The sequence below is a fragment of the Capsella rubella genome, unplaced genomic scaffold, assembly GCF_000375325.1.
Source record: "Capsella rubella cultivar Monte Gargano unplaced genomic scaffold, Caprub1_0 scaffold_6, whole genome shotgun sequence".
In the NCBI taxonomy this organism is placed as follows: domain Eukaryota; kingdom Viridiplantae; phylum Streptophyta; class Magnoliopsida; order Brassicales; family Brassicaceae; genus Capsella; species Capsella rubella.
The window spans coordinates 2,874,985-2,894,028 of record NW_006238918.1 but is presented as its reverse complement, the minus strand read 5'-3'; the positions used below and the strand labels follow the sequence as shown (position 1 = coordinate 2,894,028).

At 38.8% G+C, this 19,044-nt stretch overlaps 6 protein-coding genes across 12 annotated transcripts; all 6 read left to right on the top strand.

Annotated features, from left to right (window-relative positions):
- The first annotated feature begins 283 nt into the window (after positions 1-283).
- Positions 284-2,795, top strand: LOC17881385 (laccase-14). Its single transcript, XM_006287321.2, has 6 exons — positions 284-391; positions 510-661; positions 739-983; positions 1,101-1,232; positions 1,310-2,248; positions 2,505-2,795. Exons 1-6 carry the CDS (start codon positions 284-286, stop codon positions 2,633-2,635), a joined length of 1,707 nt encoding a protein of 568 aa, XP_006287383.1. The 3' UTR covers positions 2,636-2,795.
- A 380-nt stretch (positions 2,796-3,175) lies between these two features.
- On the top strand, positions 3,176-10,346 carry LOC17884230 (phosphatidylinositol 4-kinase beta 2). Of its 6 annotated transcripts, XM_006286880.2 has the most exons (16): positions 3,178-5,229; positions 5,585-5,776; positions 5,891-5,939; positions 6,144-6,276; positions 6,410-6,818; positions 7,091-7,171; positions 7,258-7,377; positions 7,899-7,968; positions 8,136-8,233; positions 8,317-8,421; positions 8,843-8,896; positions 9,084-9,227; positions 9,314-9,367; positions 9,454-9,528; positions 9,669-9,752; positions 9,847-10,346. In XM_006286880.2, exons 1-16 carry the CDS (start codon positions 3,670-3,672, stop codon positions 9,946-9,948), a joined length of 3,330 nt encoding a protein of 1,109 aa, XP_006286942.1. In that variant the 5' UTR covers positions 3,178-3,669; the 3' UTR covers positions 9,949-10,346. The 6 variants fall into 6 exon arrangements, 3 of the variants coding, with proteins under 3 accessions (XP_023636412.1, XP_023636411.1, XP_006286942.1); XM_023780643.1 differs by lacking the exons at positions 9,454-9,528; positions 9,669-9,752; positions 9,847-10,346 and adding an exon at positions 9,529-9,634 and having other exon boundaries at positions 3,177-5,229; XM_023780644.1 differs by lacking the exons at positions 8,843-8,896; positions 9,084-9,227; positions 9,314-9,367; ... (1 more) ...; positions 9,669-9,752; positions 9,847-10,346 and adding an exon at positions 8,589-8,780 and having other exon boundaries at positions 3,176-5,229; positions 8,317-8,437.
- Positions 10,347-10,748: 402 nt separating this feature from the next.
- LOC17881281 (NAC domain-containing protein 82) lies at positions 10,749-13,606 on the top strand. Its single transcript, XM_006287843.2, has 5 exons — positions 10,749-10,863; positions 11,226-11,721; positions 11,822-12,099; positions 12,413-12,844; positions 13,091-13,606. Exons 2-5 carry the CDS (start codon positions 11,565-11,567, stop codon positions 13,403-13,405), a joined length of 1,182 nt encoding a protein of 393 aa, XP_006287905.1. The 5' UTR covers positions 10,749-10,863; positions 11,226-11,564; the 3' UTR covers positions 13,406-13,606.
- Positions 13,607-14,009: 403 nt separating this feature from the next.
- On the top strand, positions 14,010-16,119 carry LOC17884328 (vacuolar protein sorting-associated protein 9A). Of its 2 annotated transcripts, none has more exons than XM_023780135.1 (5): positions 14,010-14,094; positions 14,366-14,457; positions 14,553-14,723; positions 14,814-14,993; positions 15,339-16,119. In XM_023780135.1, the coding sequence occupies exons 2-5, from the start codon at positions 14,386-14,388 to the stop codon at positions 16,092-16,094; spliced, it is 1,179 nt and encodes a 392-aa protein (XP_023635903.1). In that variant the 5' UTR covers positions 14,010-14,094; positions 14,366-14,385; the 3' UTR covers positions 16,095-16,119. The 2 variants fall into 2 exon arrangements, with proteins under 2 accessions (XP_023635903.1, XP_023635902.1); XM_023780134.1 differs by having other exon boundaries at positions 14,012-14,094; positions 14,310-14,457.
- A 145-nt stretch (positions 16,120-16,264) lies between these two features.
- LOC111829931 (pentatricopeptide repeat-containing protein At1g62350) lies at positions 16,265-17,343 on the top strand. The gene is made up of 2 exons (XM_023780136.1): positions 16,265-16,666; positions 16,739-17,343. The coding sequence occupies exons 1-2, from the start codon at positions 16,304-16,306 to the stop codon at positions 17,150-17,152; spliced, it is 777 nt and encodes a 258-aa protein (XP_023635904.1). The 5' UTR covers positions 16,265-16,303; the 3' UTR covers positions 17,153-17,343.
- A 247-nt stretch (positions 17,344-17,590) lies between these two features.
- LOC17883938 (probable gamma-secretase subunit PEN-2) lies at positions 17,591-18,934 on the top strand. Its single transcript, XM_006288761.2, has 2 exons — positions 17,591-17,917; positions 18,512-18,934. Exons 1-2 carry the CDS (start codon positions 17,638-17,640, stop codon positions 18,670-18,672), a joined length of 441 nt encoding a protein of 146 aa, XP_006288823.2. The 5' UTR covers positions 17,591-17,637; the 3' UTR covers positions 18,673-18,934.
- The last annotated feature ends 110 nt before the right edge of the window (positions 18,935-19,044 follow it).

The following is a 19,044-nucleotide window of genomic DNA, read 5'->3' as shown; positions in this document are numbered from 1 at the left end:
ATGTGTAAAATCTTTACTGATTCCATTCCTTATTTAGGTATTTATTTCTAATAATATAATGATTTTGATACACCAATATAAAACAATATATGTAATAACTGTTTCAGCAATAAAAAAATTTGAACAATACTGCCAAAAAAGTTATTAAGAAAAAAACACACACATTAATGGATAGAAAGATAGATAATATACCAATTTTAGTCAGGACTTTAAACTTGTCTATAAAAATTGTAAAATACAAGATATAGGCAAAATCTGAGATTTCACGTTCACAAGAACAACCATGGAGTTCAAGCTCAACATTCCAAACACACTAGAGACTATATTCTTTCTCGTTGTTCTTCTTACGTATCAAATCGCCGAAGCCAAGATTCACCACCACACTTTCGCGGTATTGTAATAAAAACACAATTATGGTTTTGACAAATATCAAGAGAGAGAGAGAGAATGGATTTTAAAAAACACTGATTAAACCATCGATTTCTTTTTTTTTGTTTTTTTCTATACAGATAAAGTCAAAAGCGTACACTCGACTTTGTAATACCAAAAAGATTTTGACGGTGAACGGAGAATTCCCCGGACCGACGTTGAAAGCCTATCGTGGAGACAAGCTCGTAGTCAATGTCGTCAACAACGCAAATTACAATATCACCCTCCATTGGTAAACACTCTTGTTGATCACACAATTCACAAGTTGGACTCGTATTGACTAGCTAGCTAAGTGTTTTAACATTTTAGGCACGGAGCAAGACAACTCAGGAATCCATGGTCGGACGGACCAGAATATGTGACTCAATGTCCGATCCGACCGGGAGAGAGCTATGTATATAGAATTGATCTTACGGTCGAAGAAGGAACGATCTGGTGGCACGCACATAGCCAATGGGCACGTGCCACCGTCCATGGAGCGTTTATTATCTATCCCAAACGTGGCTCACCTTATCCTTTTCCTAAGCCTCACCGTGAAATCCCTCTCATTTTAGGTACACTCACACACATTATATATATCATTTTTTGTGGATATGCATGATTGCGTTACGAAGAAAAAAACTTATCTCGGATTAATGTTATGGTGTGTAACGTTACGTGACAATTGACAGGTGAATGGTGGACTAAGAAAAACATAATGGATATACCAGGAAACGCTAATAAAACCGGAGGTGAACCGGCCATCTCTGACGCATACACCATAAACGGACAACCCGGTTATCTCTACCCCTGCTCTAAACCGGGTAAGTCACTTCCTAGTTTCATCACGAAGAGGTTATCAATCAAAGTTTTCATATTTGTCTTCATTATTCCGAAACAGATACATTCACAATAACGGTGGTGCGTGGCCGTCGATACCTTCTCCGGATAATCAATGCCGTGATGGACGAAGAACTCTTCTTTGCAATAGCAAACCACACCTTAACCGTTGTTGCCAAAGACGGTCGCTACTTAAAACAGTTCAAATCTAACTACCTAATGATCACTCCGGGACAATCCATGGACGTCCTCCTCCACGCAAACCAGCGTTCCAGTCGTTACTTTGTAGCGGCTCGAGCTTACTCCTCCGCCTTTGGTGCGGGTTTTGACAAAACCACCACCACAGCCATCTTACAATACAAAGGCGTTTCTTTAAACCGAAACCAACCGGTTTTGCCCTACCTGCCTCCTTACAATCGTACCGAGGCATCTACCCGGTTCACTAGCCAATTCAGAAGTCCTCGATCCAGTAACCGTCCGGTTGATGTCCCGGTTAAAATCGACACACGTCTTCTTTACGCCATCTCCGTAAACTTGATGAACTGCTCCGACAATAACCCATGCAGCGGTCCTTTCGGGAAGAGATTCTCGTCGAGCGTCAACAACATCAGCTTCGTGAACCCATCGTTAGACATTCTCCGAGCTTATTATCGCCACATCGGAGGAGTTTTCCAGGAGGATTTCCCGAGAAATCCACCGACGGTATTTAATTACACCGGTGAGAATCTTCCGTTTCCGACGAGGTTCGGGACAAAAGTGGTGGTTCTTGATTTCAAAACGAGCGTTGAGCTGGTGTTACAGGGGACGAACGTGTTGGCTTCAGATAATCACCCGTTCCATCTCCATGGGTATAGCTTCTACGTAGTGGGTTCGGGTTTTGGGAATTTTGATAGCCGGAAAGATCCGTTGAAGTATAACCTCGTTGATCCACCGGAGGAGACTACCGTCGGTGTTCCCCGTAACGGCTGGACCGCCATCAGATTCGTAGCTAATAATCCAGGTCAGTGACTACTCCCCGTAACGGCTGGACCGCCATACTAGATGGTTAGAGCATCATTATTGATGGTTAGTTCTAAGATTTGTTAAAAGATCAACAATAATGATGGTCTTATAACATAATTGGTACGCTTATGCCGAACAAAGTTTTGAAGATTTTAATTTTCTTTTTTAAATGAAATAGCTTAGGAAAATTAAAATTATTCAGATTTATAATAGTAGTTTTTTTGTTGTTGACAATGTTTGGTTAATGTAATTAGGGGTGTGGCTGTTGCATTGCCATATAGAGAGACATGCCACATGGGGTATGAACGCAGTGTTCATAGTGAAAGATGGACCAACGAAATCATCTCGAATGGTCAAGCCTCCTCGTGATCTGCCTTCTTGTTAAATTTGGCTCCTGTCTCTATTTAATAAACACCAGTTTTGAATCTTTTGATTGGTGCGATTTGATAATCATGCAGTTTTGTAGTTTTTTTCAATCACATCAATACAATTGTATCGTTTCTTATTTAATTTGATTTTCTATGATTACACCTCTCTTCCAAGCTTACTAATTAAAGTTAATGATTATCTTTTTTTTTTTTTTTTGCCATACTATAAATTAATTTTTGAATTAGTTGGTAGTCCCATGATTTTATTTTTGAATGGAGAATAGTTTAGTTGTTAAAGCTAGCTACATTTTGACGAATTTGTTATATGGTGGTATTTAAATTCAAAATTCAAATCGGCCAATCCAGCCATCCATGTGAAAATCTCAATAAATGGAGGGAAAACGAAACGAAATTGCTACGAAAGAAGATTTGATTCAGCAGCTCTTGCGTGGTTTTACAGCGCACGTTAGATCCCATCATTCGATTTCAACATCAACATCAATAAAAAAAAAAAAAATTAAATACTACTGTCAACAAATAATTTACTTCTTCTCTCTCCTCTCTCTCTTGTGCTATAGCCTCAGACAAGGGCTGAGACGGCGGAGACGACGGCGATTGAACTTTGCTGCTTTCAACTCTACATTTTGAAGTTTCTTAAGCTTGCAACTCATAATGGGATTGCTTTCGAGAAGTTAATCACTGGGTTCTCTCTTTCTCCTCTCCCTGAGTTTTGTCTCGTTTCGGAGTAAAATTCTCCGTCATTACCGGTTTTGATTGACTTGGAGACTATGAATCATTTGGTTTGTGCTTGGACATTTTGGGGTTTGCTAGTTAGGAGAAGCTGTGTTTTGTAGCATTGTCAAGTCCCACTTCTATCGATCGTGGATTCGAATTTCGATTTTAGTATATGAGATTCGGGTTTCGAGTGAAGGTTTAGTACATAGGGTTATGTAATTGATCTTCTGTAGAGAAACTCCACGATCTACTTCTCTGTTTGGGATGATTTGAGTCTGTGAGCTAGAATCTCTTTATCTAGGCTGATCATCAGAAAATGCAGATGGCACAGTTTCTTTCACTGGTTCGAGGTGAATCAGCTGACTCTCCCCGTGAGATTACTCCCCCCAGTAACCTCATCGGAGACTCTGGTTCAAACGGGTGGCTTATCCGCTTTTTTGACTCTTCCTTCTTCTGTGAGTGGATTGCAGTCAGTTATTTGTACAAGCACCAGCATTCTGGTGTCAGGGATTACTTATGCAATAGGATGTATACGCTTCCTTTATCCGGTATTGAGAGCTATCTGTTCCAGATCTGCTACCTGATGGTGCACAAACCGAGTCCTTCTCTTGATAAGTTTGTGATAGATATCTGTGGAAAGTCACTTAAAATAGCTCTGAAAGTGCATTGGTTTTTGTTGGCTGAACTTGAGGATTCCGATGATAATGAAGGCATCGGTAAGATTCAAGAGAAGTGCCAAACTGCAGCTACTCTGATGGGTCAGTGGTCTACTCTTATGCGGCCACAGAACGAGCCTTCAACTCCTGGGAGCAAGAATCCGGTCCTTAATAAATTTCTGTCTTCGAAACACAAGTTCTTCTCATTGAATTTATCTCCTCCCACCCAGAAGTCTTTGTTATTCTCACCTTCCTCAGGGAGCAACTTGCAGGATGGTGGTAGTCAGTTATCTGAGGACGACAATAAGATTTTTAAGAGGCTAATCCCAAGTCCTAAAGTTAGAGATGCTATATTATTTAGGAAGTCAGCCGACAAAGGTGATGAGGAAAGTGAAAAGGAAGGATTCTTCAAGAGACTCATGAGGGACAGCAGAGGTGAGGACGATGAACAAGTGTCAAACTCAGAGGGGTTCTTTAAGCGACTTTTAAAGGAAAATAAATCAGAAGTGGAGGAGATACCAAACAACACCGAGGGGTTCTTCAAGAGGATTTTGAGTGGTAAAGGAGATGATGAGGAATTGACATCTAGTGCAGATGGATTCTTTAAGAGATTGTTACGAGATAAGAAAGGAGATGAAGAGGAATTGAGTGCAACCTCGGAAAGTTTCTTCAAGAAGTTATTGCGCGAGAATAAAAATGAAGACGAGGAACCAAATGCAAACTCAGAAGGGTTCTTCAAGAAACTATTCCGCGAGAGCAAGAATGAGGATGATAGAGTTTCTCACGCAGTGGATGATGAGGAAAAAGATGGGTTTCTCAAAAAACTTTTCTTTGAAAAGTTTGATGACAAAAAAATTGATAATGAGAGGAATGAGACAGATGAAATTGTGCATACTGATGATAAATCTGGTGAAGATAATGGAAGTGAGGGTTTTTTCAAAAAATTCTTTAAGGAGAAGTTTGAAGACACACAAGACACTAGCAAAGCCGATGATGGGGATGAAAACGAGGATGATGAATCTTCAGAATTCTCACTGTTCAAAAATTTGTTCCGTAAACCTCCAGAAGACATAAAAACTACTTCAGCAAATGAAAATAGCAGCAATGACGGTATAGTTGAAAGCAGTCCGGGGACAGAAAACTTTTTCCGCAAATTGTTCAGAGATCGTGACCGGTCTGTTGAAGATTCTGAACTTTTCGGTTCAAAGAAATATCTGGAGGTTTGTTCTTATGACTTGATCTTTTGTTATTCCACATATATTTCAAATTTTAGGTTTCATCTGTACTTCTTAGATCAGGTCAGATTTCTTTCTAGGATAATATGATATATCAGCTTTACATATTAGACTATTGGAAAAAGTTGTGCTTGTGTTACTTGGTAGTATAACCTCATAGAATGATTGTATATGGTGGCAAATAAGTCAAGAGCGCTGATGTTCTCAGATCATGTCAATCTTCTCTCATTTTAATGGATTTTAATGAATAGTTGGCGGAAAAAGGTAGTATGCCTGCCATTCATTATATGTGCTGGTCTGCTGGATTTGCAGGCTGCCATTAATTTTCTGATCTTTGCAGAAGTGTCCAGGTTCACCTAAACAGCGAAATGATACTCCATCTCAAAAGCCCCCACTGCCAAATTATACTGCAGCACAGTTCAGGAAAGGGGCTTACCACAAGTCTTTGGAGTTTGTACATGCATTATGTGAAACGTCGTATGATTTAGTAGATATTTTTCCCACTGAAGATCGGAAGACTGCTCTTCGTGAGGTGATCCTTTAATCCCTACCTTTCTATATTTTGATGGTTATATTGCAGATATTTTTTTTTTTTTTTTTTCTTTCTTTTTAATTAAGTTTCTATGTGTCTTTTGTTTGGTTTTAGTCCCTTGCAGAGATCAATTCCCATTTGGCTGAAGCTGAAACTACTGGAGGTATTTTATTAAATTATATCTTAGGATTTTCTTTTACAGTTGTGAACTCACATGAGAGCTAGTGCTCCAGTCCATCTGGCATTTAAACTCATCTCTTGCACTGAAGTCATTTTTGAGCGGTTACTTTTTACGCTGTTTATGTTTATTTTACTGCGGTAGATGATTCAATATCAGACATTGATAATATTTTCAATAACATTCCAGGAATTTGTTTTCCAATGGGGAGAGGGGTTTATCGTGTCATTAATATTCCTGAAGAAGAGTCTACTCTTTTGAATTCTAGGGAAAAGGTGCCTTATATGATATGCGTGGAAGTTTTGAAAGCGGAAACACCTAGGTAAATATAAAACTCAGAAGTTTGTTTAATCTACTATTTTTCTTCTAATATATTCAGAATTCACTTTCTTATTATTCTATGTTTTTCTAAAAACCCTTTCTCATTGTTCTTTCATCTTCTGAAACTTTTGTAGTGGTGCAAAAGACGCATCTAATTCCCTTAAGCTTTCTAAAGGAGGCATTCCATTGGCAAATGGGGATGCATTCTTGCAAAAACCACCTCCATGGGCTTATCCATTATCGACTGCTCAGGAGGTTTACCGTAACAGTTCAGACCGAATGTCACTTTCAACTGTTCAAGCAATTGATGAAGCAATGACTCATAAGTCTGAGGTAAAACTTGTGAGTGCAAATCTCTCGGTGGAGAAGCATAGTGGTGTGACTGGTGTTCTGAGGACTGGATTGGACAGTGATCTTGAGTGGGTTCGGGTGGTGCTTACGGCTGATCCAGGTCTTAGAATGGAAAGCATTGCCGATCCAGGTCCCCCACGTCGAAAGGAACATCGTCGTGTTCCAAGTATTGTTGCCTACGAGGAAGTAAGGGTGAGTATTTCTTGGATAAGAAACTTGTACTGTTTTAGCTCTAGTGAAATTTGACTACTGTTCCATTTCTCTTTTGGGTTATTGGAAACAGCATACTCATCGAGTAGTTTTTCTGCTTCACTTATTATGTGATTCCTAGTGTAGTACTGTACCATATAGATTATTCACCTAAAGATGCATCTAACTTTGGATGAGCAGTATCAGCTGTAAACGTACATGTTATCTGCTCAATGTCATTTTTCTTAATGAACTGCCTATGTTCACTTGTTCAGGCTGCTGCAGCAAAGGGGGAGGCACCTCCTGGTCTTCCTCTCAAAGGGGCTGGTCAGGATTCATCAGATGCACGGTCAATGGTGATTGCATGTTGATTTAAGAATAACGTTATTCCTTTAGTTGTTTTGTCTTCTAGGTGTTGAACCTTTCTTTTGTGGCTCACCAGGCCAATGGTGGAATGCTGAAAGCAGGTGATGCCTTATCTGGTGAATTTTGGGAGGGGAAGCGACTAAGAATTCGTAACGATTCAATATATGGAAGCCTACCGGGTTGGGACTTGCGTTCTGTAAGTACTGGATAAAGCAATTCTACTTATCTTTCGCTGGCGTTTCCTTATAGAGTATATTTGATATTCTTGTGTAACGATAAAGTAGATAATGGTTTTGAAAAGAACTCAAGATTTCTGGTTTTCTTGTTTTGTCAGAAACACTGTTATGTGTATCTCAAAGTTTAAATTTCATCAATAAATGAAAATACATGTAAAGTTTTCTTATGCGAATTAGGTCCTTTGTATAGCTTTTTTCTTGTGTGAAACTGCAAAATTTAGACATCAAGCAAATATTGATGCTTTGTATCTTTTGATAATTCAGTGAGGGGCTCTGCTTTTGATAAGCTTCTGCTTACAGTTTCTTTCCAGCTGCATGTAAATTTGGTTATACTTGTTGACATTGAAATTTTTTGTCTAGGAATTTGGATTGCTTATAATACTGTTATACACCATCTTAAAAAACTCAACGAAATTGTGTCATTCTTTGTTGTCCCATTTTTTTCTGCGTCTTGATGTTAACTGGCTCTAGATCTTTGTAGATCATTGTGAAGAGTGGTGATGACTGTCGGCAGGAACATCTTGCGGTGCAACTCATATCTCATTTTTTTGGTGGGTGATATTTTTCTTTAATTTACGATGTGCCTGTTAAGTTCATACAAGCTGTGTTTTTATATCATTCTCTTTCTATTTTTCTATCCTGTCATCGTATATAAGCATGTGCACACAAATTTCTGCCTTATAATGTACGTAAACAGTAACGGTCTTTCATGTGCTAGATATATTTCAGGAAGCAGGTCTCCCTCTCTGGCTACGTCCTTATGAAGTCTTGGTTACATCTTCATACACAGCCCTTATAGAAACAATTCCAGATACGGTAAATATGCTACTTTATTTGGTATCCTGCTACCAATCTTGTTTTAAAGCTCATGTTATTTGTATCACCTTCTTCTCCTGCAGGCTTCTATTCATTCTATTAAAAGTAGATACCCTAACATCACAAGCTTGCGTGATTTTTTTTATGCCAAGTTTAAAGAGAACTCTCCTAGTTTTAAGCTTGCTCAGGTAATGTACTCTTCAGGTACATTTTATGGTTTTATGATTCAAGTCCACCATCGAGTTGGTTTTTTTTTCCAGGAACTTTATTGACTTCAGTCACTAAAGCATGCTGTTGTTCAATTGAGATGTGTGTTATATAAAAAAAAAATTATTCTCTCTACAAAATTGTGCAGTGGAGGACCCAATTTCATTCTTTCAAACGGAAGCCTTTTCTGAGAAAGAGAAATATAGAGCATGATAGGTCGTAAACTATTTTTATTCCCCTTATATGCAGAAGGATTTTCATAAAGTTTACAAATATGGTTTATCATATGAAAATAGGCTGCATTAAAGTCTTCTCCATGCATCAATTGAAACTGTGTCTGTAATAGCAATTTATGTTTAGTGTCACTCTGTGTATAACTTTTCCAATTATCTTCTTTTGCAGAGAAATTTTGTTGAGAGCATGGCTGGATATTCTTTGGTCTGTTACCTTCTGCAGGTAGACTGTCTTTAATAACTACCTTTCTCAGGATACTGTATTCATATGTGTAGGCACATAAGTGCTTTGAAACAAGAACTACAAAAATCTATGAATTTGTTACTCATGATGGTGTACATAAGTTCCATGATGGTTGCTGTTAGTTGTATGCCTCATGATGTCCATTTCTAACTGTTTTTTCGCTCAGATAAAAGACCGTCATAATGGAAACCTTCTGATGGATGAAGAAGGTCACATTATACACATTGATTTTGGCTTTATGCTTTCAAATTCTCCTGGTGGCGTGAACTTCGAGAGTGCCCCATTTAAGCTCACTAGGGAACTTCTTGAGGTAAGACGCATGTTTTAATCAATATTCTTGCCTCGCCGAAGCATTGAAAATTACTTTAGCTTAACTATTTACTTCGAAACGCCTAGGTCATGGATTCTGATGCCGAGGGGGTTCCGAGTGAGTTCTTTGACTATTTCAAGGTACCCCTCCAAGTCACTTAAAGACTCTAGTTTACGCCAACTGTGTGTAGCTATTAAGTAGAACCTCCAATTGTCAACTGGTTTAGGTGCTATGCATCCAAGGATTCCTAACATGTCGAAAGCATGCAGAACGGATTATTCTTCTCGTCGAAATGTTGCAGGTATTATGATCCGAGTCAATATTTGCTTATTGATAGCCTTCTGACGAAAAGCATCTAAAAAGCGGGAGAGGTATTGTGAGTTAATAAAGGAAACAAAATCATTTCGCGGCTGAATAATTTGCCGTTTCTTGCTTCATCAGGATTCGGGTTTTCCTTGCTTCAAAGGTGGTCCACGCACCATTCAGAATCTAAGAAAAAGGTTCCATCTAAGTTTAACCGAAGAGGTACATTACATGTCTCATCTTGAATTCTACCAATTCCAGCATCGTTGATAGGATTATGCCTCCAATCACAACTGTTTCCTTTTGTCATAACCAGCAATGCGTGTCTCTAGTGCTCTCTCTAATCAGCAGCAGCTTAGATGCTTGGCGAACCCGACAATACGATTACTACCAAAGAGTGTTGAATGGAATATTGTGATGTTTTGTACAAAAGTTTGAGATATGATCAGTGAATCAACCTGATCAGAGACTAAAACAGGTATACCACTATGGACTATGGTTGTGTTGTTCTCCATGTTCCATTGCATGCGACGAACTCTTTTCACAAATATAGTATCAGAGACATTCGAGCTCCCGAGAGCTCTTGAGGAAATTAAAATTACGTACACGACAGAGAGAGAGAGAGAGAGACATTGTATGACCAAAAAACACTTTTGTACATAAGATGTAGTTTGTTGCAGAGTTTGATTTTTACTATCATCCTAATCTATAAAAGAATCATGGCAAAGCCAACAATTAATTCATCTTCTTAATAAACCTTTTAGATGAAACAATTGTTTCTTTTTCCCTTTTTAAATGTATTTGTGTTTGTGATCACTGAGAATAACCATCCAAAGTAGTTGTGAATTTTGTAATAATAATTTATATATTATTTTCACTTAAGTGACAATTCTAAGGTTCTTCTTCGTCTCACTCTCTCGTCAGTGCCTTCTTTAAAATTTGTGGATGCTCTTTTCCTTTAAACGGAAAAAAACAACTTATTGTATTCACATATTTTGTGTTTTTTTTTTTTATTACTTTTTGTAAGAATTTGAGTTAATAGTTTGGTTAAAAAACTTGAGTGAAAAGCCAGAAAAATGTAAACAGGGCTGCATCGATTAAAACAATTACAGTGTTTTAGTAGGCTTTTTGGTTGAAATGGGCCCGCCACTGTATCAGTATCAAACGCGTAAGGTTTGGAGCTGCATCCTATATAAACCCTAATTCCACAACCCCTTGACCCAGTTCCTGGCTTATCCTTCACGCCATTCTCTCGCTCGCCTCCCCCTCTTACGCCGATCGTCCTTTCCACCGTCGAGTTTTTTCTTCTCTCTCTCTCTCTGTCTCTCTCCGGGTACGATTTTACTCTCTGATTCTAGTTTTCGTCCATGTTGATTTTGTGATTCCGCTCTGATTTCCCGATCTAGTCGTCGTTGTCGTTTGCTTTTTTCAATTCCTGAAATGGGTTCCTCTGTCTCCTTTGATTCTATTCGTTTGTTTTCTGGTCTGATTTGATACTCAAGTCAATTTTTTTGGATTCATTTTTAGGGTTTTACATCGTCTAAGCTAGACCCCTGAAAAATTATGTCTTTAGGATGATTTGATACTTAAGAGTAGTCGATGAGTTGTCTCTTGATATCTACTGTGTATTTTGTTTTCTAGTTGGGGTGTGGTTCAAATCCTTTTTTTTTTTGGGTGTCTATGTCTCAATAACAGGATTTACGTACCAGATGTCTGTTGATCTCTGCAAGAAGAATCCATCTTTTCTTTGGTGTGACTGTGGTTATATGAGCAGGGGGAGGTTGTGGTGTTTTCAGATAATCCTGTTCAGGCACTGGACTTGACCTGTCTCACCTCTTTTACTTCTCTCTCTCTTTTCTTCTCTCTTCTTCCCTGCTTTTCGGCTTTTTTCTGTCTAGTTTGATAACAAACCATTCGCTTGTGTTGGTCCTGTTTACTGCGAACTTGAAGACTAAGTTTTCTCTGCAAAACTCTCACTTTACTGGTGAGGAGTTTACGGAAGATTGTGCAAAGTTTTCCCCTTTGGAATCGCCAATGGGGAAAACTCAGCTGGCTCCTGGATTTCGATTCCATCCGACTGATGTTGAACTCGTGAGATATTACTTGAAGAGGAAAATACTGGGGAAAAAGCTCATTGTCGATGCTATTGCTGAAGTTGACATTTACAAGTTTGAGCCCCCTGATTTACCTGGTATTCATTTTATTAAAACATTCTTGGTCTGTTACTGAAATATTTCATGTTTTCGGATCTCCATCTAATTTCTCTAACTTGGGAGTCTTTGTCCTTGCAGATATGTCTTTTATAAAAGGTGGGGATCTTAAGTGGCACTTCTTCTGCCCGAGGGAAAAGAAGTATGCTAGTGGGGTTAGGGCAAACCGTGCAACTGAGTGTGGTTACTGGAAGACCACAGGGAAGGAGAGGCCAGTTCTGTGCAATTCTGAAGTTGTGGGGAAGATTAAAACTCTGGTTTATCACTTTGGTAAGTCCCCTCGTGGGGAGCGGACTGATTGGGTTATGCATGAATACAGGCTTGAAGACAAGGTACTGACGCAGATGAATGTTCCTCAGGTAAGATATACTAATTAACTATGGCAATATGATTTCAACTTGAACTGTCGTTTAGGTTTCAGTACTTAATAATGATCACTTGTTATTTTCTTTGTTCTTTAGCTGCTTTGATACTGTGTTCGGGTTGATGTGTGGCTGTTGATTTCATCGAACCTATAACTCACTTATCCTACCTGCAACTTTTCCCTTCCTGCACTTATATTGTTTTCTGCTTGTTTCTTTAGTTTTATAGTTGATTATTTATCAGTTATCATCCATGTCATGTAAGCTTATATCACTCTTTCTTTACTTACCATTATGTTTTGACCTGCAGGATACTTATGTGGTGTGCGTTCTGTTTAAAAAAGATGGACCAGGACCTAGAAATGGAGCTCAATATGGAGCTCCTTTTAGGGAAGAGGACTGGAGTGATGAAGAAGAACGTACTGATGTTCCTACCACTAGCAATCCCACAATCTTTCATGAGCCTAGCAAAGAAACCAGTCTGGCTGTGACTGCCGCAGATGACTCCAATAAAGATTGTTTCGGTGGCATGATATCAGAATCGTGTGTCTCCGATTTCCTACCAACTACAACTAATACCACCAGCAAACTTCCAGATCCAAGTGATGCAACTAACACTCCTATGTCTGCTGCACCTCTGGCAGAGACCCTTCAGACCCCCAACAACAACAATGATGACTTATATGCAATGTTGGATCTATTTGATGATGACGAAGAATTCTTGGGGTTCACCAATAATGAGGTAGGTTTTTGGCATACTTTCCTTGGCTTAGTGTAATGATAACAAGCCGGTGTCACTGCCTGATCTTAAGCTAGTAAGTAGTAAGGCTGATTTGAAGGCACTAAGTAATTTAATGGCAGTGGAACGTAGTAAGTGGTAACCATTAGTAAAGCTTCCTTGATGTATTCCTCAACCTTTTTCTTCCAAATTAATTATTGCTTCTACTGTTTTGTATGTCTGTGTATCTCATAGTTTATAATTCAACAGGCAATACATGATCCCGGTGTCTCAGCTCCGGTTTGTTTTGAAGGCATTTTCAACGGATTACCAGACTTGGGCAATATGTATAACAACATGCCAAGGACGTCCTCATACGACCCAGTTGAAAACTCAGAGTTATACTTAGAGCTACAAGACCTCACTGCTCCATTACCTCTGACTGCTCCATTAAATCCTCAAACTGGGAATGACTCGAGAAGCTCCTATCTGTATAATCAAGGCCACTTTGACTTCTCTGCTGCTAGTGATGATCCTTATGGCTTTTCTGCGAACATGGGACATGGACCCGACTCTGAAAAATGATGAATCTTCTTCTGCGCTCGGTCTGCTTCACAAATCAACAGATGCACAGCAGTGAGAAGATAAGAAGCAGGACCTTTTCTTTATATTATTTCTGGAATTTTCTTGTCTTTAAATTAGTAGACCTCTCTGTCAACATTCTCTATTTCTTCCTTGGATTAAAATATTTTCAAAACATTTTTGCAACTTGTTTCTGTTTTGCTATGCCTTAATCCTTTATAGTGTCTAGCTGATAAGATCAATTGATGATAGTATATCAAAATAGTTAAAAAAAACTGTCTCTTTACCGACTACATAAAAAGCATTTACATAAGGGCCGGACCAAAACAAAAAGTGTAATATAGGGTTTGATTTTGGAAGTGAATGGGCTTTCTAGGCCTTTATCGTTGGCCTAATCTTTAAGTTTTCCCACAGCATCATCGTATCAATCTCGTTTATTTAAAGCTTTGGGTTTGAGCGATTTGATTGAAGTCTCTTCGCAAAATCTGAGCTGACTTTGAACTCAATTTCATCTTTCCCGATCTCGCTCTAACTCTAACTCAGTTTTTCGTTCGTACGTTAAGAGATATAACTTTTGATTGACGTGGATCGCACGGTTCCGGGTGGGTGATGGAGAACACAGACGTCTTCTCAGGTCTCCATAATTTTCTGAGTAAACCCTCCGCCAAAGATTTCATCAAATCAATTAAAAGGTTCTCCATGTTACATGTGTGCAACAAGTATCTTACTGATTTGTCATTCCTCTCTCTTCTTACAAAATCTCCTAACTGTTTATTATTAGCTTGATTGGTTATGAGACAATGTGCCATGATCATATTATTTATTCCTCTGGTTATCAATTGTTGGTCTCTCTCATTCATAAGATATGGTTTTTGAGTTGTGAAAGTTTTATTTTTCATGTTTGCAGTTTCATTGTTTCGATCTTGAACACAGCACCAGACCCTGACAAAGACTGTGATGCAGTTCAAGACTTCTTTTCCAAGATGGATTCTGCTTTCAGGGCTCATACACTTCGGTCTGGTTGTTCCGATGATGAGTTGGAAAATGCAGGAGATGTAAGTATTATCACATTATTCTTCCTTCCTTTTCTCTTTTGATTAATATATCATATTTTAGCTGCCTCTTAATCATATATGTTTTGTATACACAGGGCCTGGAGAAGTATGTCATGACAAAGTTATTTCCCCGGGTTTTTGCTTCAAACACCGAGGATGTTATCTCTGATGAGAAACTCTTTCACAAGATGTCATTGCTTCAACAGTTCATATCTCCTGAAAACTTGGATGTACAGCCGAATTTCCAAAACCAAACATCATGGCTCGTAAGTCCCACTCTAGCTCTCTCGATTGTGTAGCCTAGTTTCCAAATAACTGCTTCTTACTTTTGATATTTTTATCTATTTATTTGGCAGCTAGCTCAAAAAGAGCTCCAGAAGATAAACATGTACAAAGGTCCTCGTGATAAGCTTATGTGTATCCTTAGGTGCTGCAGAGTCATTAATAACTTACTGCTAAATGCTTCAATTGCTTCAAACGAGAATGCACCTGGTGCGGACCAATTCCTTCCTGTTCTTATATATGTTACCATTAAGGTATGTTGTGAAAGGGTTCAACAATTATATATATGTGTAAAACAAGGTACAAAGGTCTGAATGATTCACTGTATTCCTTTGCTCGAGAGATACAATATATAGAGAGAAGAGAATCTACAAGATTATATAAGATCCCACAATGAACGTGATCACTACTCTAAGAATATACAATCCAAGATACGGGAGAATATACACATAAGGAAATGAGAATATGTGTGAGGGATATTCTCTAACAATATGCATTATGGTTTCTGATGTCTTATGTGTATTTCTTACTCTTATCCTTTAATTGTGAAACTACATTTACTGATGATCATTATTTACTTTTCTTTTGTTTTTTTTCAGGCTAACCCTCCACAATTTCATTCAAACTTGTTGTATATACAAAGATATAGGCGTCAATCTAAACTGGTTGGTGATGCTGCCTACTTATTCACAAACATACTCTCTGCAGAGTCTTTCATCTCAAGTATTGATGCAAAATCCCTCTCAATGGACGAAGCTGACTTTGAAAATGAAATGGAGTCTGCACAAGCACGTCTTTCTGGTCTGAGAAGCCAGTCTTGTCAAACTGATCACGATGCTGCATTCACAGCTCATTGTCCTAAGAGGGAAAACACGCTTATTCACGCAAAATCGTCTGATAGTCTCTCTGCTACCACCAATGAAACACTGAGTACAAACAGTGACACACCAATGCAGAGAGCTTCGGATTTGGAAAACAAGGGCGCCACAATGCTTTCGGATGATGGAAGTGAGGCAACCAAAATCTTTCAAGAATATCCTTACATGTTTGCCAGTGTTGCTGATTTAAGGATAGGAGATGTTGAAAGTTTGCTTCATAATTACAAACAGCTCGTTATCAAATATGTTTGCCTTTCCAAAGGCTTGGGTGATGCAGCATCTTTAGCTCCATCCCTTTCACCATTCCAAGCGTCTAATAAAGACTCTGAGAATTATACAACATTGTTTTCAGACAAAAGCGTCGATGATTTGATCCGAGCTCTACAACAAGGTGAGAGAGACAATGTTCATAAGCTCTCAGATGTAAAACAAGAATCAGACTCATCTTCTAGAAACGTAATCGGATTTGGTTCTTGAATGTAATTTTCATATCATAGGATATAATAACTTCATTAATTTATAAAATTTTCCACGGTTATTCGACAAATTGAAATACCAAACGGTTTAAATCTGAGAACCGGTTAAGGGTTCATCTTCGTGAAGCGAAGCAAAAGGGTATTATTGTCATTTTCTGTTCTTTTTGTCACACCACTCAGAAGGAGACAGAGAGAGCCTTAACGGCGAAAATGGAAGGGATTGGACTGCGAAGTTGCGGAGAGGAGATTCTCCGTCTCGGATTTAGTATACGCGGTGGTATCGGCGGCAAGTTTCCGGTTCTCCGGCGAGCTATGGAGATAAAGATGAGAGACCGTAGCAAGAACAGGAAACCATTGCAGAGAGGTCGAATGCTCAGTATCGAAGCGATTCAAGCGGTTCAGGCCTTAAAGCGAGCTAATCCTCTTCTTCCTCCTTCTTCTCCCACGTATTCGTCGTCCTCAGCTCTGCTTGATCGTGTAATCGATTCCAAGTTCCGTCGGCTCTTAAAATTCGATATGGTCGCCGTTCTCAGAGAACTATTACGCCAAAACGAGTGCTCTCTAGCTCTCAAGGTTCGTCTCTCGACTCGGTCTCTCTCCATCATGTATGAGCTGTGTTCTATCTTAATTTTGAACTCGTTTTAGGTTTTTGAAGAGATTCGAAAAGAGTATTGGTACAAGCCTCAGGTTAGATTGTACTCGGATATGATCACTGTAATGGCGGATAATAGTTTGATCGAAGAGGTCAATTATATTTACTCTGCTATGAAATCGGAAAAGGTTTTAAAGGCTGACACTGAAGACTTCAATACTCTCTTGACGATACTTGTGAATCATAAGCTGTTTGATCTTGTCATGGATTGCTACGCCTTTATGCAATCTATTGGGTATGAGCCTGATAGATCATCCTTTAGGATTCTAGTCTTAGGTCTTGAATCGAATGGCGAAATGGGTTTATCGGCTATTGTTAGGCAAGATGCTCATGAGTATTACGGTGAATCACTCGAGTTTGTTGAAGAAGATGAAGAAAACTCTAGTGAGACTGGTGTGTTGATCTAAAATCTAAATGATGGAGCACAAAAGTTGAGAGAGCTAACGGTTTGATCGTATTGTATACTAATATCTTCTAAGTAGAGCAGTAAAAGGATGTGTCGATTCTTGTATCTACGGTATCATCATGTAGGCTTGTATGTTTTAACATTGGAATGTTACCACCGAGTAAGCGTTTTTGGATTGCACCAGTGAAGATACGAAACTTGTATCTGTTCCAAGTCACTCAAGTCTATGGAGACAGACAATTATAGCTACAAATCCATAACAATTGGAGTTATATGTAACAATTTGAGCATTCATAGTTGAGAAACTTGGAGTAACTCAATTTCATATTATTTTTGGAGATTATCTGTTCATACAAAATTGAATTTTGTAATTTTTTTAGGAGCATAAGTGTAATAGCGAACGACGTCGTTGCTTCTTGGTGTTCAACTTTACCTTTTTTATTCGCAGTTTTTCATTTTTTTCCGTTTCTCAAGTGGCTGAGCAAAATGGAGGCTTCACAGAGCGACGACCCCAGTCTGAACCCTGTACGCAATCGGAATCCGAATCCGGATCCGGCTCCGAACCCATTGTCGACGATCATCTCTTCAGCGCAGGTTTGGCCAACCATCGATGGTCCTTTGGGGTTAACGGAGGAAGCATCGGTGGACTACGCTCGTCGATTCTACAAGTTCGGTTTCGCTCTCTTGCCTTGGCTTTGGTTTGTCAATTGCTTCTACTTCTGGCCTGTTCTTCGTCATGCTCGAGCTTTCCCCCAAATCCGCAATTGTAAGTAATCAGATTGTTACATATATCTTTTGATCATCGTATCCCGCGAATTTGGGAATGTTAGATTGGGCTCTTTTGATTATGGCACTATATCTTCTGAAATCGTACAATCTTGCTGGTATATACTGTTTCAGTAGCGTAATGGCTATGAGTATTTTCTCTGACAGATATATGATAAGTCCATTGGAGTTTTAAGATTTTGGCCTATTCAGGTTCAAATTTTATGAAGTTTTAACATTTAGTGTGAAGATATCTAGATAGCCATTAGAGTTTATAGGAAGTTATAAAGAGAATAAGCTAATGGAAGAGTGTTCGATAATGAAGAGTATTCTAAAGTTGTCGATGTTCTATGATTATTTATACAGTGTATCCTTATTTGATCTCGGGGACACTACTCTTTGTTTGTTAAATACTTCTTTCGGCTTTGATGTGTTGTTGACCTTTGGTAAATTAAAAAGGAATTGATGATCATTCTTTTGAGTTATGTCTGCTACTTATGTTCTGATTTAAGAAGATTTTAAACTTTTTGTATCTCTTTTTTCAGATATGAAATATGTGCATTATCCTCTCTTAACACCTTTCTGTTACTTGCAGATGTTGTCCGCTCAGCAATCGGCTTCAGTGTCTTTACAGCTCTTCTATCCGCGTGGGCATTGACGTTCTCAATAGGAGGAGAACAGCTTTTCGGCCCTGTTTATGATAAGCTGGTTATGTACAACGTTGCTGATCGTCTCGGCTTGTCTGGCTTGGCTTAGCTCCCTCCGGATTTTCTTTCTATCGTTTAACGTAGTAGAAACAGGAAGATCACATTGCCTGTTCCGTGCTCCCGTCTTACTTTGCAAGCATAAGTTGTTTTAACAAAAGTTGAGATCACTGGTGTGAATGAATGAATGTAAGGCTCTTGGATATTCATCTGTCAATGAAGTAATTAGTTCTCAGTTTTTTACAGCTGTTCAAATGGTAACCGAAAAAACGTGTGTATTCTGGTGAAGCCCTTTCTTATAGTGGGCCGTTAAATAGTCTTGTGGGTTTAATTATGTCTTGTTTGGAGGAATCACGGTTGATGCGTTAGCGTTTGACAATCGCGGTTCCTCACTAAAAAAGAATCCACTTTATATGAATCATCA

What these genes read in the sequence shown, in the direction of transcription:
- LOC17884328 (XM_023780134.1), top strand. Translation starts at nt 14,012, where the DNA reads ATGGAGAACACAGACGTCTTCTCAGGTCTCCATAATTTTCTGAGTAAA. An exon ending in TTCATCAAATCAATTAAAAG is followed by an intron (nt 14,095 to 14,309) that starts GTTCTCCATGTT and finishes TCATGTTTGCAG; the next exon opens with TTTCATTGTTTCGATCTTGA. An exon ending in TTATATATGTTACCATTAAG is followed by an intron (nt 14,994 to 15,338) that starts GTATGTTGTGAA and finishes GTTTTTTTTCAG; the next exon opens with GCTAACCCTCCACAATTTCA.
- LOC17881385 (XM_006287321.2), top strand. Translation starts at nt 284, where the DNA reads ATGGAGTTCAAGCTCAACATTCCAAACACACTAGAGACTATATTCTTT. An exon ending in TTCACCACCACACTTTCGCG is followed by an intron (nt 392 to 509) that starts GTATTGTAATAA and finishes TTTTCTATACAG; the next exon opens with ATAAAGTCAAAAGCGTACAC. An exon ending in TACAATATCACCCTCCATTG is followed by an intron (nt 662 to 738) that starts GTAAACACTCTT and finishes TTAACATTTTAG; the next exon opens with GCACGGAGCAAGACAACTCA.
- LOC111829931 (XM_023780136.1), top strand. Translation starts at nt 16,304, where the DNA reads ATGGAAGGGATTGGACTGCGAAGTTGCGGAGAGGAGATTCTCCGTCTC. An exon ending in AGTGCTCTCTAGCTCTCAAG is followed by an intron (nt 16,667 to 16,738) that starts GTTCGTCTCTCG and finishes AACTCGTTTTAG; the next exon opens with GTTTTTGAAGAGATTCGAAA.
- LOC17881281 (XM_006287843.2), top strand. Translation starts at nt 11,565, where the DNA reads ATGGGGAAAACTCAGCTGGCTCCTGGATTTCGATTCCATCCGACTGAT. An exon ending in CGCAGATGAATGTTCCTCAG is followed by an intron (nt 12,100 to 12,412) that starts GTAAGATATACT and finishes TTTGACCTGCAG; the next exon opens with GATACTTATGTGGTGTGCGT. An exon ending in TGGGGTTCACCAATAATGAG is followed by an intron (nt 12,845 to 13,090) that starts GTAGGTTTTTGG and finishes ATAATTCAACAG; the next exon opens with GCAATACATGATCCCGGTGT.
- LOC17883938 (XM_006288761.2), top strand. Translation starts at nt 17,638, where the DNA reads ATGGAGGCTTCACAGAGCGACGACCCCAGTCTGAACCCTGTACGCAAT. An exon ending in TTTCCCCCAAATCCGCAATT is followed by an intron (nt 17,918 to 18,511) that starts GTAAGTAATCAG and finishes TGTTACTTGCAG; the next exon opens with ATGTTGTCCGCTCAGCAATC.
- LOC17884230 (XM_006286880.2), top strand. Translation starts at nt 3,670, where the DNA reads ATGCAGATGGCACAGTTTCTTTCACTGGTTCGAGGTGAATCAGCTGAC. An exon ending in GGAAGACTGCTCTTCGTGAG is followed by an intron (nt 5,777 to 5,890) that starts GTGATCCTTTAA and finishes GTTTGGTTTTAG; the next exon opens with TCCCTTGCAGAGATCAATTC. An exon ending in TAGAAACAATTCCAGATACG is followed by an intron (nt 8,234 to 8,316) that starts GTAAATATGCTA and finishes CTTCTCCTGCAG; the next exon opens with GCTTCTATTCATTCTATTAA.